General features: G+C 39.1%; 1 protein-coding gene across 3 annotated transcripts in view; it reads right to left on the bottom strand.

Annotated features, from left to right (window-relative positions):
* LOC1278729 (transmembrane protein 132E) overlaps positions 1–23,892 on the bottom strand; it is a 59,382-nt gene that overhangs the window by 13,091 nt on the left and 22,399 nt on the right. For 2 of the 3 annotated variants that reach the window (XM_061650870.1, XM_061650869.1), the window contains exons 4-10: positions 2,237–2,419; positions 1,914–2,154; positions 1,700–1,843; positions 1,422–1,624; positions 1,017–1,341; positions 710–957; positions 37–229 (exon numbers count right to left, since the gene is read on the bottom strand). In XM_061650870.1, coding sequence (XP_061506854.1) covers positions 37–229; positions 710–957; positions 1,017–1,341; positions 1,422–1,624; positions 1,700–1,843; positions 1,914–2,154; positions 2,237–2,419 — 1,537 coding nt within the window. Of the gene's footprint in view, positions 1–36; positions 230–709; positions 958–1,016; positions 1,342–1,421; positions 1,625–1,699; positions 1,844–1,913; positions 2,155–2,236; positions 2,420–23,892 lie in introns of those variants that run through there. The other variant, XM_061650871.1, reaches the window with a different exon arrangement.

Raw genomic sequence — 23,892 nt, 5'->3', positions numbered from 1 at the left:
AATTGTTTCAACAATTTGTCATTTATAATTACATACCTGCTTAGAAACTGGTACATTTTTACGTAATCGACATTCTTCTGAAAGAAGTAAAGTAACACGTAATAACTCTCCATTACCCTCTCCGACTGCAATCACTCGTGGGTGATGGGATGCAAGCATAGGCGCAAATGCTACTACCTCGGTATCAAGACTTTCGACCAGCAGGAAATAATCATCAACTGATATATCCCTGTAATATGAACAAATATTTAATGCTATCTTTCCTCAATTTTTCGTCTAATAAAGCATAACTTTAGCTGGCATCGCGAAAGAAATGGTTTAAAATTAACAGTCGTTAAAAATTAACCAGAGTCGTTAAAAATTGCTAGAATTTGACATCGCGAACGCATTGAGTTCAATTGTAAATTTTAACGACTGGTCCTATGCCGTCGTTAAACAAACGACTGTCAAGAGCGTATGCGATACAAATTAACAGTCGTTTAATTATACTACTCGAAGTTTTCCCCCGTGTTTGCCTATATGCGATATCGAGCAGTCGTTAACTGTTTTGACGATCGTTTATTTTAACAGGAATGAACAACAAATGAGCTCGGTTAAACCAAAATAAACTTTAAACGACTGTTAAAATGTATTCATTTAATCGCGATGCCGGCTAATATAAAAACATCATACAGTTTATCAAACAGACAGGCCAATATATATCACTAACCTCAGCGGGGTCCTCGAACCATCAGAAAATTCTAATTCTATATCTAATAGTCCTTCTTGATATTGTGCAGTCAATTTACGCGTCACTGTAGTTTCTGCTATATAACCATTATCAATAGAACCATCGCCCGATATTGACAACTGCAAGCCGGAAACAACTTTAACCATTAAACGTGTAATGGTCACTTTGTCACTGCCAACTCGCACTTCTCTGGCCCCAATGACCCTCCCATTTATTGGAGAAAGCACCTATAAGATATAAGATTTGTAAGAAAAACAATATAAAAAAGAACAAACACATGCACTACCTGAACATCAGTGCGACCCATCGCACGGCCTTGAAGTGTGCGCCCTCTTAATGTGGCAATTTTTGGGTCTGCTACACGTAGCAGGGATTGTACCAGATCTGTTACTCGAAGGCCAGTTCGGCGAGATATTAAATAACTAACACGCCCTGAATCTTGATCCACCGCTACGAATCTCGCAAATACTTCCACTGGACTTTGCTGATATCTTGCACGACAAACACTGCGTTCGGAAGAAATACCATTTATAAAATCATCGGCATGATGGGCCCAAACACCACCGTTGCTATATGCTCGTTTTTTACGACGAATGGGTTTAGCGTGCACTCTGCAAGGAGTGTAAGTGTTAGTTACACAATTCTTTAAACATTCGTAATGTCTTAATATCGGATTTTTTAAGTTGCTTACGTGCTATGATCGTCTGGAATTTTCCATCCTTTGATCTGTGATAAACGAAAGTCTGCGACAGATACCTCTAAAGGAAATTCGGGCATCCACACTGTAAATCGAGCCAATCCGGCATATGTACCATATTTCACCAATATTGAGGCATTAGATGAACCTCTGACTTCTGAACCATCAACATATACTGAACTACACGAGGAAGATACCTACGAAAAGAATAAATTATTGTTTATTATTCAGTTTATTAGCTTGTTTATAAAATCAAAGTATGTGTCTATTACCTTCATAACACTTTCGTCTTCTGTCTGACATGAAGTTTGTAATGTGACATCTGCCATCTTTCCGGCCTGTGATACTATAAATACTTTCATGGCTTGCGACACTTGTCTTCCGGTGAGAACAGCCGTGTTCATAAGCTCCCAATTCTATAATACAGGAATAAAATTTTGATAATAAAAAAGGATTCCTTATTTCGTATATTGAACAATAACAGACCTTTGCTATTGGTAAAACGGCTTGGATATCGTCTTTAAGTATTTCAAGTTTTGCGACAATCTTTTTTCGACCTTCTTCTTGGAATACGGTACTAGTTTGTGAAGAAGATTCAGTCGTAAAATCCGTCTTCAGTTTTGGCCCATCATTCACATAACTAACAGACCATATGATTCGCCCACCATCCCAATATTCCTTTGTATCATTTGAAACTTCAAGTAGCCATGAAAATACTTCTAACACACTAAAATCACGAATCAATAGAAATGTTATATTATTAAAAATGATTATGTATAATGTTGATCATAATTTCCTAATGTTCTTACGCTTCATTAGAAGAAACATCCTTTGTTCGACTTCCTCCAGTTGGACTATCTGGATCCTGGTCTTTGCGAAAAGCAGTAACACGAGCCACAGTGTGTTTCGTGTTTTCCTTTTCTACCGAGACGTTCCACTCATCTGACGACGCTACAGCCCCTAAAATACGCATACCTGCTTTGACACGCGCCCTATAATATTAAAACAAAATCAATGAAAGGTATATCATACGGTTATTTTTAATATTATAGCATGCTAACTACAGTCATTATCCGATATAGGCTATCGTACGGGACCGACAGCAATAGCGTATCTCGGGTTTTTGCGTATAGCAGATTGCAATACAAAAAGAGTTTATACTACCGGTTCAGGGGTAAAAAAATCGAAACTGAATTTTGAATTGAATATTTTAATTGGAAAACAGGTATCTTTTTTACAAATTTGTTTCAACATGGTTTTTATAATATAAATAAAATTCAAAAAGAGCATAAAATATTTCAAAATTTAAAAATAATCGAAAAAACACATGGAGCTATCACATTATAAGGAATCGCGTACTGCGAATTCGTGTATATCGAGTATCGCGTACTGCGGACAATTGCTGTATTATAGGGGAACTGGGGGTAGTTTCGACACCTTAAGGTTTTCCTCTGATTGCAATACTTTTGCCAATGTAAACTTACTAGTAGACATCGAAAAAGCTTTTTTGGTGTATTATGTACCATCTTACGAGAAACTACGGTTCCTGGATTGATTTTGATAACATTTTGATAAAAATTAAAAAGTGCGTTTTTTGTTGCGTCACAACTGCAGTGCGGGTAAGTTCGACACCATGATGGGGTAAAATCGACACCTTGGGTGATTTCGACACATTGGTTTAGGCTTTTAAAATAACAAACTCTGATGGCCTGTAGTTTTCATTGAAGTTCAACAAAGTATTTCGTACCAATTTTATGAAAAATTAACACAAAACATTATTGAAATATACAAAAAAAAATGAAGTTACAAGCAAGAACAAAAATTTCATTACAAATAGCATCGGACCAGACTCCATATAGTAGAAGCTGCGGCGATAGCATCTGGTTTACGGAATAATTGGTTAAGATTCCTTTAAAAAAATAACCTGGCCTTCTTCCAGTAATCTTTTTCTTTTTTTATAAAATCGAAGGGTGTTCAGTTTTATTTTTCTCTGCCAACTCGAAAGCCAAAAGGCGAACATCGGTCAATATGATTCCAAACCAGCGACTATTTTTTTCTTCAGTTAAGCCTACCCGGCCTAATGTCTGCCTAAAATACGGTCAAAGCCATAACAATATTAATTTTCATAAGCCTAAACCATACACAAAGTACATGTTTTGAGTCCGAGTTTGGCAAACGGTCTGTGAGAGAATAATAGCTAAATTTGTTGAAATAACGCCACAATTCCTTAAGTCTCAGAAGTAAAAACTTACATCGGCTGTCAATCAGAACCACCATGGGTTTATTTTGTTGTTTTTTGACAATTGACAGGTTTCTGATCAGTGAAATGTGACTCAAATATTCGAAACGGTTGACATAAATAATATGTATACGTTTTTTGTCTTCAAAAAGTTCTATAAATACAAAAACGGCAAGGTGTCGAACTTACCCGCAGTGTCGAACCAACCCCGACTTCCCCTAATTTTCAATACATATTTGTGCAAACGTATTTGTAAAGGCCAGGGGACATTGTCCGTACTCGCTAGTGTAATTTTTGTGAACGCGTACGCCGCCAAGCGGAGGCGGATGTAAGGTAGAAACTGGTATAATTTATCTGTCAAAAAACGCTCCAGGAGGCTATAATTTTACACAATGATGAATAGAGATTTGAAGATGCGGATAAATGTTGCGCAGCGCTTTGTATGAATGACAATTTGTCCTACAACAACACCTAACGGTCTAATTTGTTGCAATTTATGGAGGTTGGTCAATATTTTAAAGTCTCGTCGAAAATTGATGGGATACCAAGTATATATTTGACACAAAGATTATATCGACTTCTAGCTTGCGCTATTCGCCACCAGATGCGTTAGTGGAAATAAAAATTACACTAGCGAGTACGGAGAATGCCCCCGGCCTTAACATTAAAGCCGTCGTTAAACAAACGACTGTCAAGAGCGTATGCGATACAAATTAACAGTCGTTTAATCATACTGCTCGAATTTTTCCCCCGTGTTTGCCTATATGCAATATAGAGCAGTCGTTAACTGTTTTGACGATCGTTTATTTTAACAGGAATGAACAACAAATGAACTCGGTTAAACCACAATGAACTTTAAACAACTGTTAAAAAGAGTTCATTTATTCGCGATGCCGGCTACTGCTTGGGTTTGAGATAAACAGGCGTTACGCGTAACGCTACTATAACGTAGAGAGCTGAGCCTTACTTTTACCGAAACTTTAAATAAACTTGGTTGATTTTTCATTAGTTGTACCAAGGTCCTTGAAAGAGAACAGGTCCATGCAAAGCTCGTTGCTAGGTTGCCATTTTCAGCTTGTTTTTGACAGATTCATGAAAAAGTAGTTACAAACAAACTTGTAATAGCTAAAGCGGAATAGTAGACGATTTTTTTATTGGGAACTGGATTGCCGGTTACTGGTGCAGTTACCCTGCAAGATGTAAACGAAAAACGAATAAAAAATAGGGTAAAGAAAAGATTAGCCCTTTACGTTGATTTGGAAAAAAACGTTACAAGCATTATCAGGGTTTTCGAGGATTATATAGACATGTTCAGCGAGTTGTAGATTCGTTCAGGCATATAATAGACTCTTTCAGCGAGATATAGAATTGTTCGGAAGTAGGTGTAGACATGTACGGTTATACTGTAGTGCTGTCACTTTCGTACCCCTTGGACTGCAGCTTGGATCGTTCTCATCAGGATGTAAACAAACGGTTTTCGAAAAAATATGCTTTTTTCACCTAATCTACGTATTAAACAGCTTGAGGAATGATTATTAGCTATTTTTAGGATATTTAAGAATGAAAAATTGAATGCAGCGGCACAGGGTGTAAACAAACCAAATGACAACACTACAGAATCGCTGAACATGTCAACGCCTACTTCCGAACAATTCAATATCTCGCTGAAAGAGTCTATTATATGCCTGAACGAATCTACAACTTGCTGAACATGTTTATATAATCCTCGAAAACCCTGTAGGGGAAGTTAGGTAAAGACGGACACTGCGGGTAAGATGGACACTTCTCATAAATGCATGAAAAAAGTAATTTTCGAGTAATTCAACAATGTAGCATCCAAACTGAAGGTAAAACAACACATTTGAGAACATTTTTGGCATAACATATATAAAATTGGTTAAATCCACGAACAAAACAAATTTTCAATCATGTGCACCCTTGTGGATCTAATTTGACTACTACCGATCTTAAGCTCTACAACTTGTATTGTTTATATTTCCGGAAGTTTTATTTCATGAATGGGTTGTGGTGATCATTAATGAAAAAACTGGCGAAAGAACGAGAATAAAAGCAATACAAAATATTGTTTTTGGTGGTTTAAACATTCTGACACCAAAGCGGGAAAGTCGGACACCTTGTTGTAGGGAAAGATGAACACCGAATTTATTGATTTTTTTACTTCTTATATCAATTGGTGATGAATATATTTCTTCAAATACCTTAAATAAGGGTATTCCGATGCTATAAACCAATCAGTAACTAGAGAAAGTATTGAAATAAGCGAGAAATGAAACACCGGTCAAAATAGTAACCACTCGTTATGCTATTACTCGCTCGACGCTGATGAGGCGCCTCACGAAATCCAATATCTTGTCACGACTTGGACAACTTTAAGCAGTAAAAAGATGAGGCCCCACGACATTGTTCAGGAATAGATGAGAAATTCTATGGGATTACAAAAATCAAATGTTGAATTTTGACATGGTGGAAAATGGATTAAACTATTAACAAGTCCCTCATAAATACTGGGGTCGTGGGCTTTTTGCGGAGAAATTTCCTAAAAGGATGTTCTAGACTGTTGTTCTGTAAGCTGGAGCAACATCAGCTGTAAGTGTGCAATATTTCTATAATGCTTTAGATGCTGCATTCTACGATATATTACAAGCGCCGTTTACAATTCCTAAATTCACGGCTGAATGAATCGCCGTTGCAATAGGCCAAGAATTGGTTTATAAACGTACCAGGACGTGGAAAGCGATAGAATTTGTTAAAATACTGTAAAACTCTTCACTTTCTAACCTTTTCTACAGGTGTCCATCTTACCCTTCATGGTGTCCATCTTTCCCATATCAGGTGTCCGTCTTACCCGAACATTTCAAAACTGCACGAAAAAAAACATGTTTTTCATTCATGAAAAAAAAACGCAAAAATCGATGGAAATTTAAAAATTTCAACACATTTTCTGATAAAACATGAGTGTAAGATAATGTATGCACATTTTCATGGTCGTTGAACTTATATATCCCTAGATTTTTACCATTTCCCTTAACGTGTCCGTCTTTACCTACCTTCCCCTAATATTTCCAAGCAACATGTAAACCGCAAGGCACCTTACACCAACTGTTAAAGTGTTGTATACAACAACAACAGCAATCCTGCTCTTTGTATGGGAATTAGAAGATTGCAATTAAATTAAGTTCAGTGTAACATTTGAACATGATCTTAAAACTTATTCTCATACCGCCATACCCATACAACAATTTTCACCAAAAATTCACCTCAAAACCTCTTGATTTCAGCAAAACAAGAGGTTTGGTGAATTTAACGTCATATACAAACTGCGGTTTGCAAAAAAACCCACTGCGCAAAGCGACGGCAGAAATCATGGAGTTCTGAGAATTTTATCATGCCTTCCTTTTCTCTCCAACGGCAAATTTGTCGAGCAGCTCGTCGAGCTGCCCGTCCCTGGCTCCGCCTCATACCCCTCGCCTGAGCGCGCTGTCGAAGGTTTCGATGTGTTGGTGCGTCAGACGGCCAATCGCTGTCAGCCGTCGTCCGTGCTCTTTCCCTCCCTAGCGCTATCTCTTTCTCGCGTGTGGTTACAGGGTTTTCAATGATATTATTGACGTGTTCAGCGAGTTGTTGATTCGTTCGGGCATATAATTGACACTTTCAGCGGAATATTGAATTGATCGGAAGCAGGCGTTGACAAGTTCGGCGATACTATAGAGCTGTCACTTTCGTACCCCTTGGACTGCAGCTTGGATCATTCTCATCAGAAGGTAAACAAACGGTTTTCGTAAAAATATGTTTGTTTTAACTAATTCATGTATTAAACAGCTTGGGGAATGATTATTAGCTACTTTTAGGACTTCTAAGAATAGAAAATTGAACCCTGCGGCACAGTGTGTAAACAAAACAAATGACAGCACTACAGAATCGCTGAACATGTCAACGCCTGCTTACGAACAATTCAATATCTCGCTGAAAGTGTCAATTATATGCCCGAACGAATCAACAACTCGCTGAACATGTCAATAATATCATTGAAAACCCTGTAATGCTCGCGAGCTGTTGTGGCGCCTAAAAATGCCGTTAACAAACATTGCGGCGATGAGGTTGCATTTTCACAAATCAAACCAAAAAAGCGCAATGAGTTCAAACGCTGCCACGTAAAAATGACTATGGAATCGCTAGTTCACGCTGAAGGGTTTGCTGTGCAATGCACTTAATTCTAATTCGCACTAACACGCCCGCCGCTGATTTTCATCAACTTTCCTTTCCACCAGCATCTAGAACGTAGGCTGGAAAGTTCACTGGCAGTCCCTGGGGCCTGCCATCGATCTGAACTAGGCATGGGACAATTGTGCGAGACCTATGCCGCACACTCAGTTCATTATAGTGTGCGGTTGATCGCCGCACGCGAAAAAGTGAACGGGTAGGTCTTCCGCACGCATACAGAACTAACTGAAATGTGCTCTGAAAGAGATACAAGATAACTGTCGGTGTCATAGACTGAACGAAAAAAAAAACATTCGTTTTGGGTCGGCAGAATTTGTCACACACAACGGCACAAGAAGATCGATCGCACTTTGCGCGAGAAAGATTGCACATATTGCTAGCGTGATCAGATTGATCAATCGCACACAGCCGCACAAAAAGAACTCCTGCCGCACACTGACCCCATACTGAGTGAGAAAGAACACTCATAGCCGATGGGTCATTCGCACACAGCCGCACGCGTGTTCAGTTGGGTCAGTCGCACACTACCGCACAAAAAGAACTCTTGTCGCACACTGCCGCACGCGCGTTCTGTTAGTTCGGTCGCTCACTGCTGCACGCGTATTAGTGGGGTCAGTCGCACACTACCGCACAAAAAGAACTCTTCGCACACTGCCGCACGCGCGTTCTGTTAGTTCGGTCGCTCACTGCTGCACGCGTATTCAGTGGGGTCAGTCGCACACTACCGCACAAAAAGAGCTCTTGTCGCACACTGCCGCACGCGCGTTCAGTTAGTTCAGTCGCACACTGCCGCACTCGTATTCAGTGGGGTCAGTCGCACTCTACCGCACAAAAAGAACTCGTTAAGCGCACAGCAACATAAAAGAGAAAGCTTGTAGATTTTACTCGTTTAGATTAGCTTTCGTTACAAATCAACTTAAGTATATACAGTTTGTTCTCGAGCTACGTTTTCTAAGTTCTTGTGTGCAATTAGTATAATTGGCTCAAAGGATTCTCAAATGCAAGATAAATTACTGTTTTACCAAAAATTTTAGAACCTCTTAAAAACCAGAAATTTTCAAATTTTCTGCATGAATTGTGATACATAAATGGTTTAATGTAAAAACCTAGTTACCTAGTTATGTATGAACCGCGTATCTCGGACTGACAGTATTTATAATTAAAAATGCAGCCTTAAAAGCAATAACTTTTAGTTCTTGCATTAAAATCTCAATAAAATTAAACATGATATTTAAAAAAATGGTACTTAGCTCCAATTGAGCGACTGACCTACCGCACGCGTTCAGTTCATCATACTGAACGAACTACATCGCACGCGTTCACTGAAAAGAATCAAATTGCCCAAGCCTAATCTGAACGTGTTAAGCATTAAACATAACTTTGTTACACTAAGCTAAGCGCAGCTGTGCCGTCTGCGCAAGGGTATGAGCGTGCGTGTGTGTGCACAACTGTCGCCAAATGTGTTTTCTTCCGGAATGTTATGATCCATCGGTCAAAGAAAGGAAGGTGTTGATGAAAGGCGGAAAGATGAATTGAGGCACCTGTCAATGGTAACTGATGACCGGGAAGAGGGAGTACTGACACACAGCTGTAGGAAGATTGAACAGTATACTTAAATTTCCAGCGGATGAGGGGGGGGGGGTGGCCATAGGACCCCTACGATCATCGGTCACAGGCCCTAAAATTGTTGTCGCCAAGGGGGGGGGGGGGGGGTGCAAATGGTTCTCCTGCCACGGAGCCCCAATGACCATCTTTCCGGGGGCCCTTGTCGCTAACACTCTGTCCACTTGTAGACATACGGCATACTACAGACTAGAGATCTTCGGTGACCGCCTAGTCCGCCTACCGTTAGATCCACCGCTGGTCCATGACGGTGTTTTTTTTATCGTGGAGGTGCATCCTTCCCCCTGCAGCGTATGCATCGAGCAGGAGACAGTGTGGCAGAATGCAAGTTACCCGCTGGATAGGAGCGGTCGCGCGGCACCGCCATCATTCCGCACATCTGCATGCCTGTCGTGGGTTCTAATCGCGTATGAACCGTCCGCCGTAGCTAGAACTGACTATCCGGCTACGTGGTACTCAAGTCCTGAAAAGGCCGGCATGACCGCGTTGGCTATTACGCCAATAATAATAATAATAATAAGAACAACTTTCCATAGCAGTCCACACTCGGGGATGGTTTTTGTTTTGACTTTGGTGCTGCCGGTCTACCGCTGTGGGGCGACAAATGCACGGAATGCACTCGACCAAAACATGAACCTACCCATCCGAGCCCATTCCAAGGCATTGCCGGTCAATCGGCGTCATGATAACTACTCCAAACCAACAAGCCACCAGATTCTGGACGGACAGGTGCAGCACCATACGCGCACCGTAATAAACAAATCCAGAATCCTCTTTTGTATGGATTCAATTCAAAATGTTGTTTCCACTTGCGTCCGCTAGCTGAATTAGAAATAAATGTGCTACATATCACATGTACGTTTGCTTCGATCGTGTGTCTTTTTAATACCCTCAACAGCAGAGCCGGTCGCAAAGATTGTGGTGCCAATCCAATGGTTGTGTTGTCTCTCAGGTAGCGAGATCGAAAATGCATGGACTTTGTAGCCGCAGCGGATGAAAAGCACGCACGCACGCACGCACGCACCCACCCAAAGCGCGCACGCGAACACGCACTCATCACAAGTCCCTCCCCCCATCGCATGATCGATTACGGCTACCTTATCGGAAGAAAGGCTGGTTCAGCTTTCTTGTAGCGCATCCTCATGCAAAACGCCGGGCGGGGTGGGGGATCGCGGCATGATAGAGTGAACGGTCACTTTCCCCGCGCTGTATGTGTGCCTGTGTGTGTCGAGACCCGAAAACTCGAGATAGATTTCGGCACATCTAAAAAAAATATTTTATTGCACACTATACAATGTGCTACATGATGCATAGAAGGTCGTTAAAGGATCAAACATGTTCAAATTAAAAAAAATATTAGATTAGTGTTAGAAGTTCTCCTACGCTTGTTTTAAATAGGCTTGGTCACCCTCGATTGGCAGGGGCATCGAATGGTCTCATCAGCAGCGGTACGAAATAAAATAAACCATCAGTACACCGATAACACTTTAAATCCGAAACCAGCTACTCCCGCATCGTCTCAAGGTCACACACAAATTAATAAATGCTAACACCCACCAATAAGTATACACAACCGCAATGCACATATATGAATCAACGCATACACTACAACACCCATTCAGCTGGCGGCGGAAGGCACGGGTTGAAGCGCAAGTAAGGCAGGGCAGGGTGAGGGAGGGAGAAGAAGCGGACAAGAAAATGGGCGCCAAAAATTTTAAATTTTTTGACCGTTTTTTTGCTCCGCCGCCAAAAATAGTTCGTCCATTTCGCCAAAATAGGGCGCCAAACCTGCGCAGGCCTGCGCAGGAATCGCTGAAGTCCAGCGCGGGGAACGGGCAAACATTTGCGCTAGCCAGCTCAGATTTTGCCCCATTTCCTGCGCAGGAAGCTGCTCGAATTTGCGCTGCGGGATCATTGTCACGGAACCTTACAAATATTACTGCGCGGTCGAATCAGGAATCGCGCATCGTATCGATAGAAGAAGGGAGTACGAACGAGGGGGGAGAAGAGGAAGCACAGAGAAAAACGATGCACATTCAGTCATACATTCTTACAGCAGTAGGCAATTCGCGAAAACATGAAATCGGGAGAGTATATTTTAACGCTCGCGAATGAGTGCAAGCAGGTGCGGTATAAAAGATAAAGCAAGGCAGCCCAGTTTTTGTTCAAGCTAGGTCCAAAATGTCCAAATTGCCGGTCTCGTAGTACAGTTGTCAACTCGTACGACTTAACAACATGCCCGTCATGGGTTCGATCCCCAAATAGCCGTGCCGCCATACGTAGGATTGACTATCCTGCTATGGGGGGAAATCAATTAGTCACTGAAAGCCAAAGCCCACTAGTGGTACAGGCAGGCCTTGACCGACAACGGTTGTTGAGCCAAAGAAGAAGAAGAAGAGAGGTCCAAAATGTTTCATTGGTAAGTGGCTGAAATTCTTGCACAACATATTTACTTATCATTTAAAAAGCTTTTCCAGTCCAGTTTGAGTAAAATAAATGAAAAAAATCTTTTGCGGCTCAAAATTGTTTGGTACAATGCTTCAGTAAGCCGCCGCCAAATGCACTGGTGAAAATCGAAATTACACTAGCGTGTACGGTGTCCCGCGGCCTTAACACTTCACTTTGACGCAATTTCAAAATTTACAGTGTATAAACACATAAAGTCCAAAGCATTTTGCCAAACAATGAATTTGAACGGTCTCCCAGTGGACAAGTTTTGGTCTAAAATAAAAAAAAGCTCATCCGTGAACCATAGCACATAATGAACTATCGATCGGTCATTGGAAACCGTACCAACACCAGACCGCGGGTAAGTGTTATCCAACGATAATCGTGAATGTTGGCACGATATCGACCGCGTGTGATCGGACAGGGAACAGTAATATTTACAAACATTAAGCTGACTTGACAACTCCATCAAATACCCAAAATACCCGGCAGATGACGTACAACACTCATAAAGAGAGATGACACGATTAGATTGTGCGACAACCAAATCTCCGAAATTAGGGTCAAATCGGGAGCAGGTCAAATAGGGTCAAGTAGGACAGCTGATCGAGAGACAGGGCGCCATCGAAAATCGCGGCAGTAGCAAAAGTTTAGTAAATAATAAAAAACACAAAGCCACACAAAGAAATAATGATACGGCCAACCAGGCCGTCCTTACGAGAAATAAAAAAAAAACACACACAAAGCCAGTTCTTAAAACGGCTATCGATCTACTCAAAATAAATAGATAGCTACATCCGTAGCAACAGTAAAAAAGGCATTCTTTTGTTTATATTTTTGTTTATTCTTTTATGTTATTGTTTATGTTATGATTATGTGTTTATGTTTAGTGTTTTTTTGTTTATAAAAATTAAAATTGTTTTGATTAAAATTATTATGACACAAGCATAAATTTTCTCATATTGCCATCAAACCAGCTTAGTCAAGATCAACAATTAAGATTCATAAAGGACAAAAAATATATTTCCGTGCGATAAAATCTTCACCTATGCTCGTTTGATATTAGCTTCATAACCATTGATCGGCATGGCAATCAAATTGCCTCATCAGATACGGCACGCAACGAAATGCACCAATATGGCACCAATATAACTTCAATTCCAGAATTCATCGGTTCACGCATCGTCAAGGTCGTAGGTAAAACAAACATACAGTGCAGTGCATACATTTGATGTACAATCATCAATAAAGAGATGGAATGGAACGCGCAAATCAAAGAAAAGGGGTGGGGTCTGCTGAACGCTAAAAATAGAGAAGGTGAGCGGCCGGCCACTGGAGTGAGTTAGTGTGATAAATATTTTGGCCACTTAAATTTGGTCCGGTACTTTTATGCCAAAAAACGCCACGTGAAAAAACTGCAGAGGCTCGCAAGCTATTAAATGCGAGGGCGCTGGGGCTGTGAATTTGTATGGCATGCCTCGCACCACACGCCCTCGCAAATCGCTGTCAATTGCATGGCCGGGTTACATGGCGACCTATATAAAATCAAACATACTACAACAGCAGTAGCACAATCACACGGAATTACAAAATTTCGATCAATTTTTATTTTTAGTTTCGGAGCCGAAATTTACTCTGGCGTGTGGCGCAAGTCGGTTCAGTTCACTTTTAACGTTTTTATTTATTTATTTATTTGTTCCCATATTTGTCTTGATCGATTCGGCTGAGACAATTTAAATATAATATTAATTCTACCCTATCTCTAACTATATTGGGTTGTGACGCCATCCAAATTAAAAAATTAAAAGCAAGTTCCGTTTGAAAGTATCAATAATTATGATAAGGTCGAAATGCTCAGACAATATATTTAATTGCCGAGTCATGGCAATGAGCGGTTCATTGTCAGCGCCTACACGTATGGTCCAAAACAGGCGAAGTCATACAAAATCATGAAAAAGTTTGCGCTCTTGCGTTCCGGTGTCCTCTCGACATTTACCGAGCCAACCCGAATAGTTGTGTTCGTTAAACATGTGTGCGAATCAGGTAGCAGCATTTGTACTGCTTACCTGTCGTATGCCACTGTGATACCGAGCGAGACGCATAGACAACACATCAAAAGGACATGTGTCGCCGTGAGGAAACTTTTCTGTGTCTCTTTTGCCTTGTCCTTGCCTTTAGATCCTGATGGGTGAAGCATGCATACCTTTCGGGCACGTTCGTGGTATAAGCCCTGTCCCTCTCATGTTAATGGTGAAGATAGAAGCGTATGCAATCGGCGTGAGCAGGCCCGTGGACGCCGTCTGTACGCAGACATTAGCTAGCTCCATGTAGTGTCCCTCTAGTCTCATTTTGCAATAAGTTTCTGGAACGGAGTGTCCTCAAAGGTGCGTAAATATTATTTTTTTCTAGTGAAAAAGGCGCATCAAATTTTTACCACAAAAACACTTCACTTTGAAGCGGTGTTCAAGTGTTTGTGACCCCAATAGAAGGCAGCGAGAACGATAACTAGGCATATTATTGAATCCCTTCAAAGGACCGCATTTTAAAACAAGCCTGGTAAATTTCCGATGTATACATTCAATTCTGTTGATCGCTGAGACACCATGCGGGAACTAAACAACGGAGCAGTACTCCACGCATGATCGTACAAGACCCGTAAACAACGATTTCAGACATAAGGGGTCATATCCACGGGTTTGTATGATAATGAAACCAAATAGTTTAAACGCCTTACTCAACGTGTTGTCAATGTGTACGTTAAAATTCAAACCCTCGTCTAAGGTAACTCCTAAGACATAAGATTCTTTACGACGGGATGGCAAACAACCGTTCATAAAATAATAATAAATAACAGGATTCTTAAGTCTACGGTACGATACACTAAAATAATTTTCAATGGCAAGTTCCATGTCGTTAGAAAGGCACCAGGTACTGAAAGAGTTAATAAAATCTTAGAGCAAGAGACAATCGTCATGGGTTTTGACATGTATGAATATCTTCACATTATCTGCGTACATTAAACAGTATTTGGACGGGACGGAATAAATTAAATCGTTGATGAATAATATACAGGGGTTTCCGATAGAACTCAAGACCGCAGGACACTTTGAACCGTTTGAATGGCTAAACACTATCAAAAGGAGCTTTCAGGTCGGTGTATAGTGTATCCACTACCGATACCGATTGTCAAAGGAGCGCATACAAGTAGATACAGAATCTAATAAATATGTTGCAGTAGAACGTCGAACGAACGAAACGAACTGCACTTACGGCATTAAAGCTTGATGCACAGTGATCTAAAATATTTTGGCTCCTGCACACATATGTAAAGCCCCGGTAGTTTTCTATGACGGATTTATCACCTTTCTTATACACCGGGAACATAATAGACGATACCCACTCGACGAGAAAGGTACCAAAATATAAAGAAGCTTTAAATATACTTCAAAATTGGACGATTAGAAGGCTTGTACATCGCTTGAAAACCACGGACGGGATGCCATCAGGCCTTGAATCATAAGAACATTTTAGTTTTGTAATTGCGATTTCAATACCGTTTATTGTTGGCTAGATATCAGAAATATGTACATCAACAGCATCACGAATCGACTCAGGCAAAACTTGACTGAACCGAAAAAATGCCAAAAAATGTAGCAGGCTCTGTTTTGTATCAGGCTATGCTGAATTATTTTCCTCATTCCAATTTCAACCTGCGTCATATTTTTCTACAAACTACAAAGAGCAAATTTGAACGCAAGGATCCTGAAGGTGCAAGGAAAATATCTTTAAAATAGGAATAGGAAAATAAAATATAAAATAGGAATACGATAGAGTGATGTAACGACTAGAGACATGATCGATAAACGTTGTAAATCATCTGTAGGAGAAAGTTCGCATGGTGAGAGTATCTCGAACGAACTTGATGTTGGAACGGTTCAAATATCGCAAAATGATTTGTTAATTGTTAAGATGAAGTAAATATTGCTCTGCAAATAACGTTGTTGTGGGCCATTCTGACGTTACCTTTAGCTAACGGAAATTTCTAATATTGAAGCCAGATTTTAGTTTAAACAACAATACAAAATTTAACACAAAAAATTGATTTAAAAGGTTACAAAACTTAAATCGCATTATAGGTTTGAAGCCCGCAGACATCTGCTTTAGAGGATCAGAAGAGAGTGAAAGATCGGAAGCTAACGTAACACTCTCACCGCTCTTTTAACATGTAGTTTGTATTCCACAGAAATCCAGTGCAGAATCTCAGCGCGATTAAAAGATAAATACTAAGAGATAAGAGTAACACTCCTCTATATAAAAACAGCGACAATTTAAATAGCATTACCTAAAGTCATACAGTCAATTTCCCAAACTCAATCAAATGAGTGATCAAAAGCTCGAAGATGAATGGTAGCTGCAGTGGCATACATAAATTGGTTTGCTTCCATTTATTTTGAGAGTGCCTTGTTCAGTGATGCGTACATGACACAATAGCGTTCTAATAGCCTGCTCTCGCTCTGTTTCATCTTGCGAAATAACATCGACGGATCGAACTATGGAACAGTTATGGGTCAAAATTTGATTGGGCAATATTTTTGTTTATATCGGTGCCATATATATTCCACCGTATAACGCATATAACGACATAATTGTTAACAAACATCTGGAAAGTATACGCGAAATTTCATCACGCATGAGAGATAACGATCTCCTGCTTGTCGCTGGAGATTTTAACAAATGGGACATTACGTGGTCCAAACTCAATCCAGCCGATGTCGAGGATGTACCATTGCGCTCCACTTTCATGCACTATAAACCGTCATCTAAGTCTCGAAATAATCATATTTTCATCGATGGTATGGCAGCAAACGGCCTTTATGAATTAAGCAACGTTAGAAATTCCATGAACCGACAACTCGATCTAATTTTTGCTAACTCCAACGCCGCTGAGATCTGTTCTGCCGTGTCTAAATCCGAACCGGCCCTGCTCAAGCTCGACAATTATCATCCTGCACTCGAATGGTCAATACGTCACTATGATCCTCATGCGTCTAGCTCCCATCCAAGCAACACACATCAGCAACGATTAAATTATTCAAAGGCTAATATCGTCGAACTGGAGGAAAGAATAATTCTATTCAGTTCTACCCTTTAACTGCTCCAACTTTCCATCTGTTGACGAAGCTGTTCATGCCTTCACGATTTTCATGAAAGATGCTCTACAATCCTGTACGCCAATTATGCACCAGAAACGCTCTCCAGCATGGAGTAATAACAGGCTTATCATCCTCAAACGAGCCAAAAACAAAGCCATTAGCCATTAGGGAAAATCGTAACAACGCGATACATGCATACCGTCAGTATAACCGATCAAGATATAAGCAATATATAATTATGGTAACACTATGGGCGCACATAGATTACCATAGTTAGAAGCAAGATGACGAAGCTGTGAAGTATTTGACAGAGTAATACAAACGCGTCTCACGGACTGCCCGAACTCGTTATGCCCGGAGGAATAACGTAGCCTGTCGTGCACTCGATCGCTCTCTTTGCGTTCAACCTTCACCCAGTACGGTTCGATAATAAAGTGTGTTTAAAATAAATAAATTATAACGACTCATAATTGGCGCAGCCGGTAGTAGTCCGGTGTTAGTAAGATTTAAAAACAGTGCAAGTGTAGAGAAGTGAAAATCTCACAATAAGAGTATCCGGAATTCGTTCCGTCCCATAGCGATCTTTAAAGCTGCGGCGATTTGCGATACCGCCGTTTCTTATCACCCGGACGTTAACGACCTCACACACACAAGCGAACGGAACGGTAAGGTAAGCTTTTAACAGCACGTGTTAAGCGCTAACAAAAGTGAACAAAGAGCCGGGCAATTAACCTGTCCGCTCCTAATGTGGAGAAGCAATTCTGAAATAACTATTTCAGATAATTCAACGGAAGAATTATCGCAAAGTTCATTAACTTTCGATCCTATTTCTATCGATATCGACATCGAAAATCTTTCATTGGAAAGCAAAATGGCGAATGAAGCTGATCTCACGGAACAGATTAAAAATCTTTCTACTGTGATAAACCATATGGCGGAAAAAATAACCCAGCACGAAGAATGTTTAAATAACACGGTTCATGTGCGCGAACAAAGAGTAGAAATTGAAACTCAACCAACAGCGTCAACTGATTTCGGAAGTATGTTTAAAATACCCGATCCCATAAAAATGTTACCATCATTTAACGGGAATAAAAAACAATTAACGTGTTGGTTAAATACAGCTGAGGAAACATTAAAAATATTTGAAAGTATTGTGCCACCAAATACTTTTCGAATTTATTTCACTGCAGTACTCAATAAAATAGAAGGTCATGCAAAAGACGTATTGTGTGTCAATGGCACTCCTTCTAATTTTAGTGAGGTTAAAGCTATTTTAATAGACGCCCTAGGAGACAAAAAAGAATTGTCATCTTATAATTGTCAATTATGGCATAACCGCATGGATGGAAGTGTTGAAGAATATTATAAAAAAACTAAACAGATAGTGTACAATATAAAATCTAGTGCTAAACAAAATGCAAAATACAGCGCTCAATGGGACGTAATTAATGATTTTATAGATGAGTATAGTTTAGCAGCATACATAAGCGGATTACGCAAGCCCTATTTTGGCTATGCACAAGCCGCTCGTCCAAAAAGCATCGAGGAAGCGCATGCTTTCTTGTGCACATTCACGTCTAACGAAAACAATAGAAACTTCAATACAGGAACTGGGTCGTTTAAGGCAAATAATTTTTCAAACGATAAAATAACCAAAACACAATCATTAGCTATCAACAAACCTAATTCATATAAAATAGAACCAAGGAATAGTAAAATAGAACCGATGGAAGTCGAAACTACTAAGAGCAGGTTGACGAGAAATAATGCTTCTCTTTATAACAATGAGATTGTTACCAATTCGGAAGATGACGAATTATTGGTAAATTTTTGGGAGGCACAAGGGAACCTCATGAAAAAATAGTATGTAGTAATAGTAATAGTAATAGTAATAAATTATATTCCTTATATAGAATGCATAAATTTAAAATCTGGCATTATCATAAAATTGCTTATTGACTCGGGAGCAAATAAAAACCTCCTGAGGCCCGGAAAAATCAAAACTAATATGAAAACTAAATCATCCCAGATAAACAATATAAATGGTTCTATTATCATAGAGAAAGAAGGAAAAGCAAATCTTATAGGGTTTGGCCTACCCCTGTTAAATTACCATGAAATTAAATTTCATAAATTTTTTGATGGACTAATTCATGGAGCTGAGTTCATGGCACAAACTAAAGCTAAATTGGATTTTGAAAACGAGACAGTTTCTTTCGAAAACATTACTGTACCGTTCGTAAAATATCATCCCTTAGACTATGTTTACCATCATATCATAACCATTAGCACTTTAAGCAATGGTGACTGGTTTATTCCTTGTCATCTAAAATTAAGTGACGGAATAATTATTGAACCAGGCTTATATAATTCAACGAATAAAAAATCTGTCATTAAAATAATGAGCAAATCCTCCAGTAAACCAGACAATTTAGGAACATTTGGATTAAATGTTAATAATTTTGAAACTATAACACCTATCCCATTAACTACTCAGGATGAATTTCGAGGATATTGAGTCGAGGATATTGAAAAGATTATACGGTCAAACCATCTGTCTAACTTTGAGTTAGATGAGCTTTTAGGAATAATTCACCAACATCAGCAAGTATTATTGAGAACTAATGAAAATTTGACAGCAACTAACGTGGTGAAACACAAAATAGTAACGAAAGATGAGGAACCCACTTACACAAAAAGTTACAGATATCCACATCATCTGAAACATGATGTAGAAGAACAAATCAAGGAATTATTAAAAAGCGGTATAATTTCTCCTTCATGTAGCCCATACTCATCACCCATTTGGGTGGTTCGAAAAAAATGGACGCCTCTGGAATGAAAAAAATCCGAGTGGTTATTGACTATCGTAAATTAAACGACAAAACAATTAACGACAAATACCCGATGCCTCAGATCGAGGAAATTTTAGATAATCATGGCAAATCCTCATACTTTTCCATATTAGATTTAAAATCTGGATTTCATCAAATAGAGATGGACCCTTCACATCGGGAAAAAACGGCATTCAGTACCCCTAATGGTCATTACGAATTTAACAGAATGCCATTCGGGCTCAAAAATGCCCCTGCTACCTTTCAACGGGCAATGAACGGTATTCTTGCCGAGTTAATTGGTAGAATTTGTTTTGTGTATTTAGATGACATAATTGCTATTGGAAAAGACTTGCAAACCCACTTAAAAAATCTTTCAGTGGTATTAAAACGTCTAGCTATGTTGAATCTTAAAATTCAGCTAGATAAGTGTGAGTTTTTACGTAGAGAAGCTGAATTCTTAGGACATGTTGTAACATGTGAGGGAATCAAGCCAGACCCCGAAAAAGTAAAAAAAAAAAAAAATTGGAATGGAAATTACCTACATCTAAGAAAGAAATCAAGCAATTACGTTACAGAACCACTATGAAGCAATACTTTCAAAAGCCTTCCGTTTGTTAGGATTTATTTTGCGTGTTGAGAAAGACTTCAAAGATCCATTCAGTATAAAAGCTCTGTATTGTGCAATTGTCCGTCCTACCTTAGAATTCGCTAGTATTATTTGGACTCCGACACAGCAATATTTAATAGATAGGCTAGAATCGGTTTAACGTAAGCTCACTCGTTCATTGTTTTACCGTCTCCCATGGTCTCGTAATTCTGTTTGTCCCTCTTACCGTACAAGGTGCCTGCTATTTGGACTAGAACCTCTGCAACATAGAAGAAAGACGGCACAGTGCTTATTTATACACAAACTTGTTACTGGATCTTTAGACGCCCCGTCAATTCTGAGTAAATTGAACTTTCAGGCCCCCAGTAGAATGTTAAGAACCAGGACATTATTTAACATAGAATTCAGATCGACTAATTTTGGATCAAACGATCCTTTATTAAAAATGTTAAGTGCTTATAACTCGCTAGGAAACAATGTCGACTTGAACTCAAACTTAAACAATTTACGGACCTTTTTACATAGCTTAATATGACGCTTCCACAGTTTATGTTGTTTTTTTATTATTTTTATTTGATTGATTGACAGTTAAACTTGTTATGTTTTTTGATGCGTTTTTGTTAGCACTGTTCTTTAGCATTAACTATAGAAATAAGTATGTTATGTAAGCTTATGCCAGCTGGATAACTTTCGGAATAAATAATAATAATAATAATAATAATAATAATAATAATAATAATAATAATTCTTGGGGTTAGCTGGATATTATAGAAGATTTATTAAGAATTATTCGAAAATAACCAAACCACTTTCAAAATGTTTGAAAAAAGAGGCAAATGCAAGCTTTGAAAGCGAAGAGTTTAAACAAAGCTTTGAAAAATTAAAAACAATAATCGCATCAGACCAAGTCCTATCATACCCTGACTTTACGCAGGAATTCATTCTTACAACCGATGCAAGCGATTACGCTCTCGGTGCAGTTCTGTCGCAGATACAAGATGGAATTGAAAAGCCTCTAGCATTTGGTAGCAGAACACTGAATGATACTGAATTAAAGTATTCCACTACAGAGAAAGAAGCGTTGGCGATTGTGTGGGCAGTACAAAAATACAAGCCTTATTTGTATGGTAGAAAATTTACACTCGTTACAGATCACAAACCGCTCATATTTATAAAATCTTCAAGCAAAAATTCGAAACACGTTTAGAGTTAGAAAATTACGAGTATGATATCAAGTTCAAGGAGGGCAAAGCCAATGTAATTGCTGACGCCCTGAGTAGGAAATCGAACGATGAAATACAAGTCAACACAAATACAGATCACTCAATTATAACAAATCCTGCTAGTAGCTTAAGCAGCTATTCTGACGTAGGTACCATACACTCCGCTCAAACATCTCCTGACTATTTCATGCATTATAGCGAAAGACCAATTAATTTTTATAGAAATCAAATTGTATTTGAAATAGGACAGCAACCGATAGAAAAAATAGAAACGCCATTTTTAAACTATAATAGAGTTACAATACAAAAGCTATAGTATACAGAAAACGATATCCAGGAACTGCTTAGAAGATACCATAATGGAAAACAAACTGCTATACTTGTCCCACAATCTTTATTTCAATCGTTTCAAAATGTGTACAAACATCATTTTGACATTAAAGGTCACTTTGTTATTACTGCTACTATGATAGAAGACGTAACAAACGAACAGCGTCAAGATATTATCGTGCAAAAGGAACATGACAGAGCTCATCGTGGTATTCATGAGGTAGAACAGCAACTTAGACGATCTTACTTTTTCCCTGGTATGGTTAAAAAAATAAGAAAGTGGAATAATGCATGCCAAATTTGTTTCCAGCACAAATACGAACGGAAACCATACAATATCAAAGTGTCTCCTAGACCCATAGAATCAGCACCTTTTGTCAGAGTTCACATAGACATCCTTGGCTTAGACAAAAACAATTACCTTACAGCAATTTGGGCATTTTCTTAGCATTTACAAGCCATTAAGATTGAATCCCGAAATACAACAGACATCCAATCAGCATTAAGCCTATATTTTTCAAGATTTGGTATTCCTAAAATTATAGTTTGCGACCATGAAAATTCTTTCAAAAGCATACAGCTAAAGAACTTCTTAAGTAATTTAGGGACTACCATTGAATTCGCGTCATCTTCAGAGTCGAACGGAAAAGTGGAGAAAACTCATTGTACATTGATGGAAATATTTAACACAAACAAGCATAAATTTCCCGATCTACATTCTGAACAGTTAATATCTATCGTCATAGCAATGTATAACGACACAATTCACTCTGCAACGCGCTATACACCTAATGAAATAATATTCAACCAAAGTAATACAACGAACCGTGAAAACATAGACAAAACTGCAAAAACTATTTTTCAAAATGTTATACAAAACTTGAACAAATCAAACAAACGCATGATGAAAAACAACAATAGCAAAGAAGATCCTCCAGCAGTAAACCTTTCAAACCCACTATACATAAAAAAGGGAACTAGAAAAAAATTGGACCCACGATTTATAAAATACGATTGTATCGCAGAAAATAAACACACCATTGAAACATCACGACACATAAAACGCAACAAAAAAAACTTAAAAGGATTAGGGATAGTTAAATATTGAAATGAAATGAACTTTTCAACAGATACGTGTAGTTGGTGAATAAAAAAAAAACAGTTAGACCTAGTTAGGATAGGATTAAGATAAATATTATAACGTTTATGAAAAAAAATCCCTTTATGAATCGACCGAGGACGTTCGTCTTCCACCCCCCCCCCCCACCCCCCCCCCCCGAGAAATTATGGTAACACTATGGGCGCACATAGATTACCATAGTTAGAAGCAAGATGACGAAGCTGTGAAGTATTTGACAGAGTAAAACAAACGCGTCTCACGGACTGCCCGAACTCGTTATGCCCGGAGGAATAACGTGGTCTGTCGTGCACTCGATCGCTCTCTTTGCGTTCAACCTTCACCCAGTACGGTTCGATAATGAAGTGTGTTTAAAATAAATAAATTATAACGACTCATAATTATATATCTTCAATCGAAAGATACCTTCTCCGACATCCCCGAAAATTTTGGCGCTTCATCGACAGCAGACGACGCTCAAACGTAGTTCCAAGCACAATTAAATATAATGATTCCGTGGGCACGTCACCCGAAGATATTTGCAACATTTTCGCTGAACGATTTTCCGATGCTTTCTCCACCCCAATTGTAGATCAAACGGTGATCTTAAGGGCCACATCTTACACACCTCTAAACATGATTG

Source organism: Anopheles gambiae, chromosome 2 (assembly GCF_943734735.2).
Source record: "Anopheles gambiae chromosome 2, idAnoGambNW_F1_1, whole genome shotgun sequence".
In the NCBI taxonomy this organism is placed as follows: domain Eukaryota; kingdom Metazoa; phylum Arthropoda; class Insecta; order Diptera; family Culicidae; genus Anopheles; species Anopheles gambiae.
Note: the sequence above shows the minus strand (reverse complement) of the source record. Positions and strands in the feature narration are given on the sequence as shown.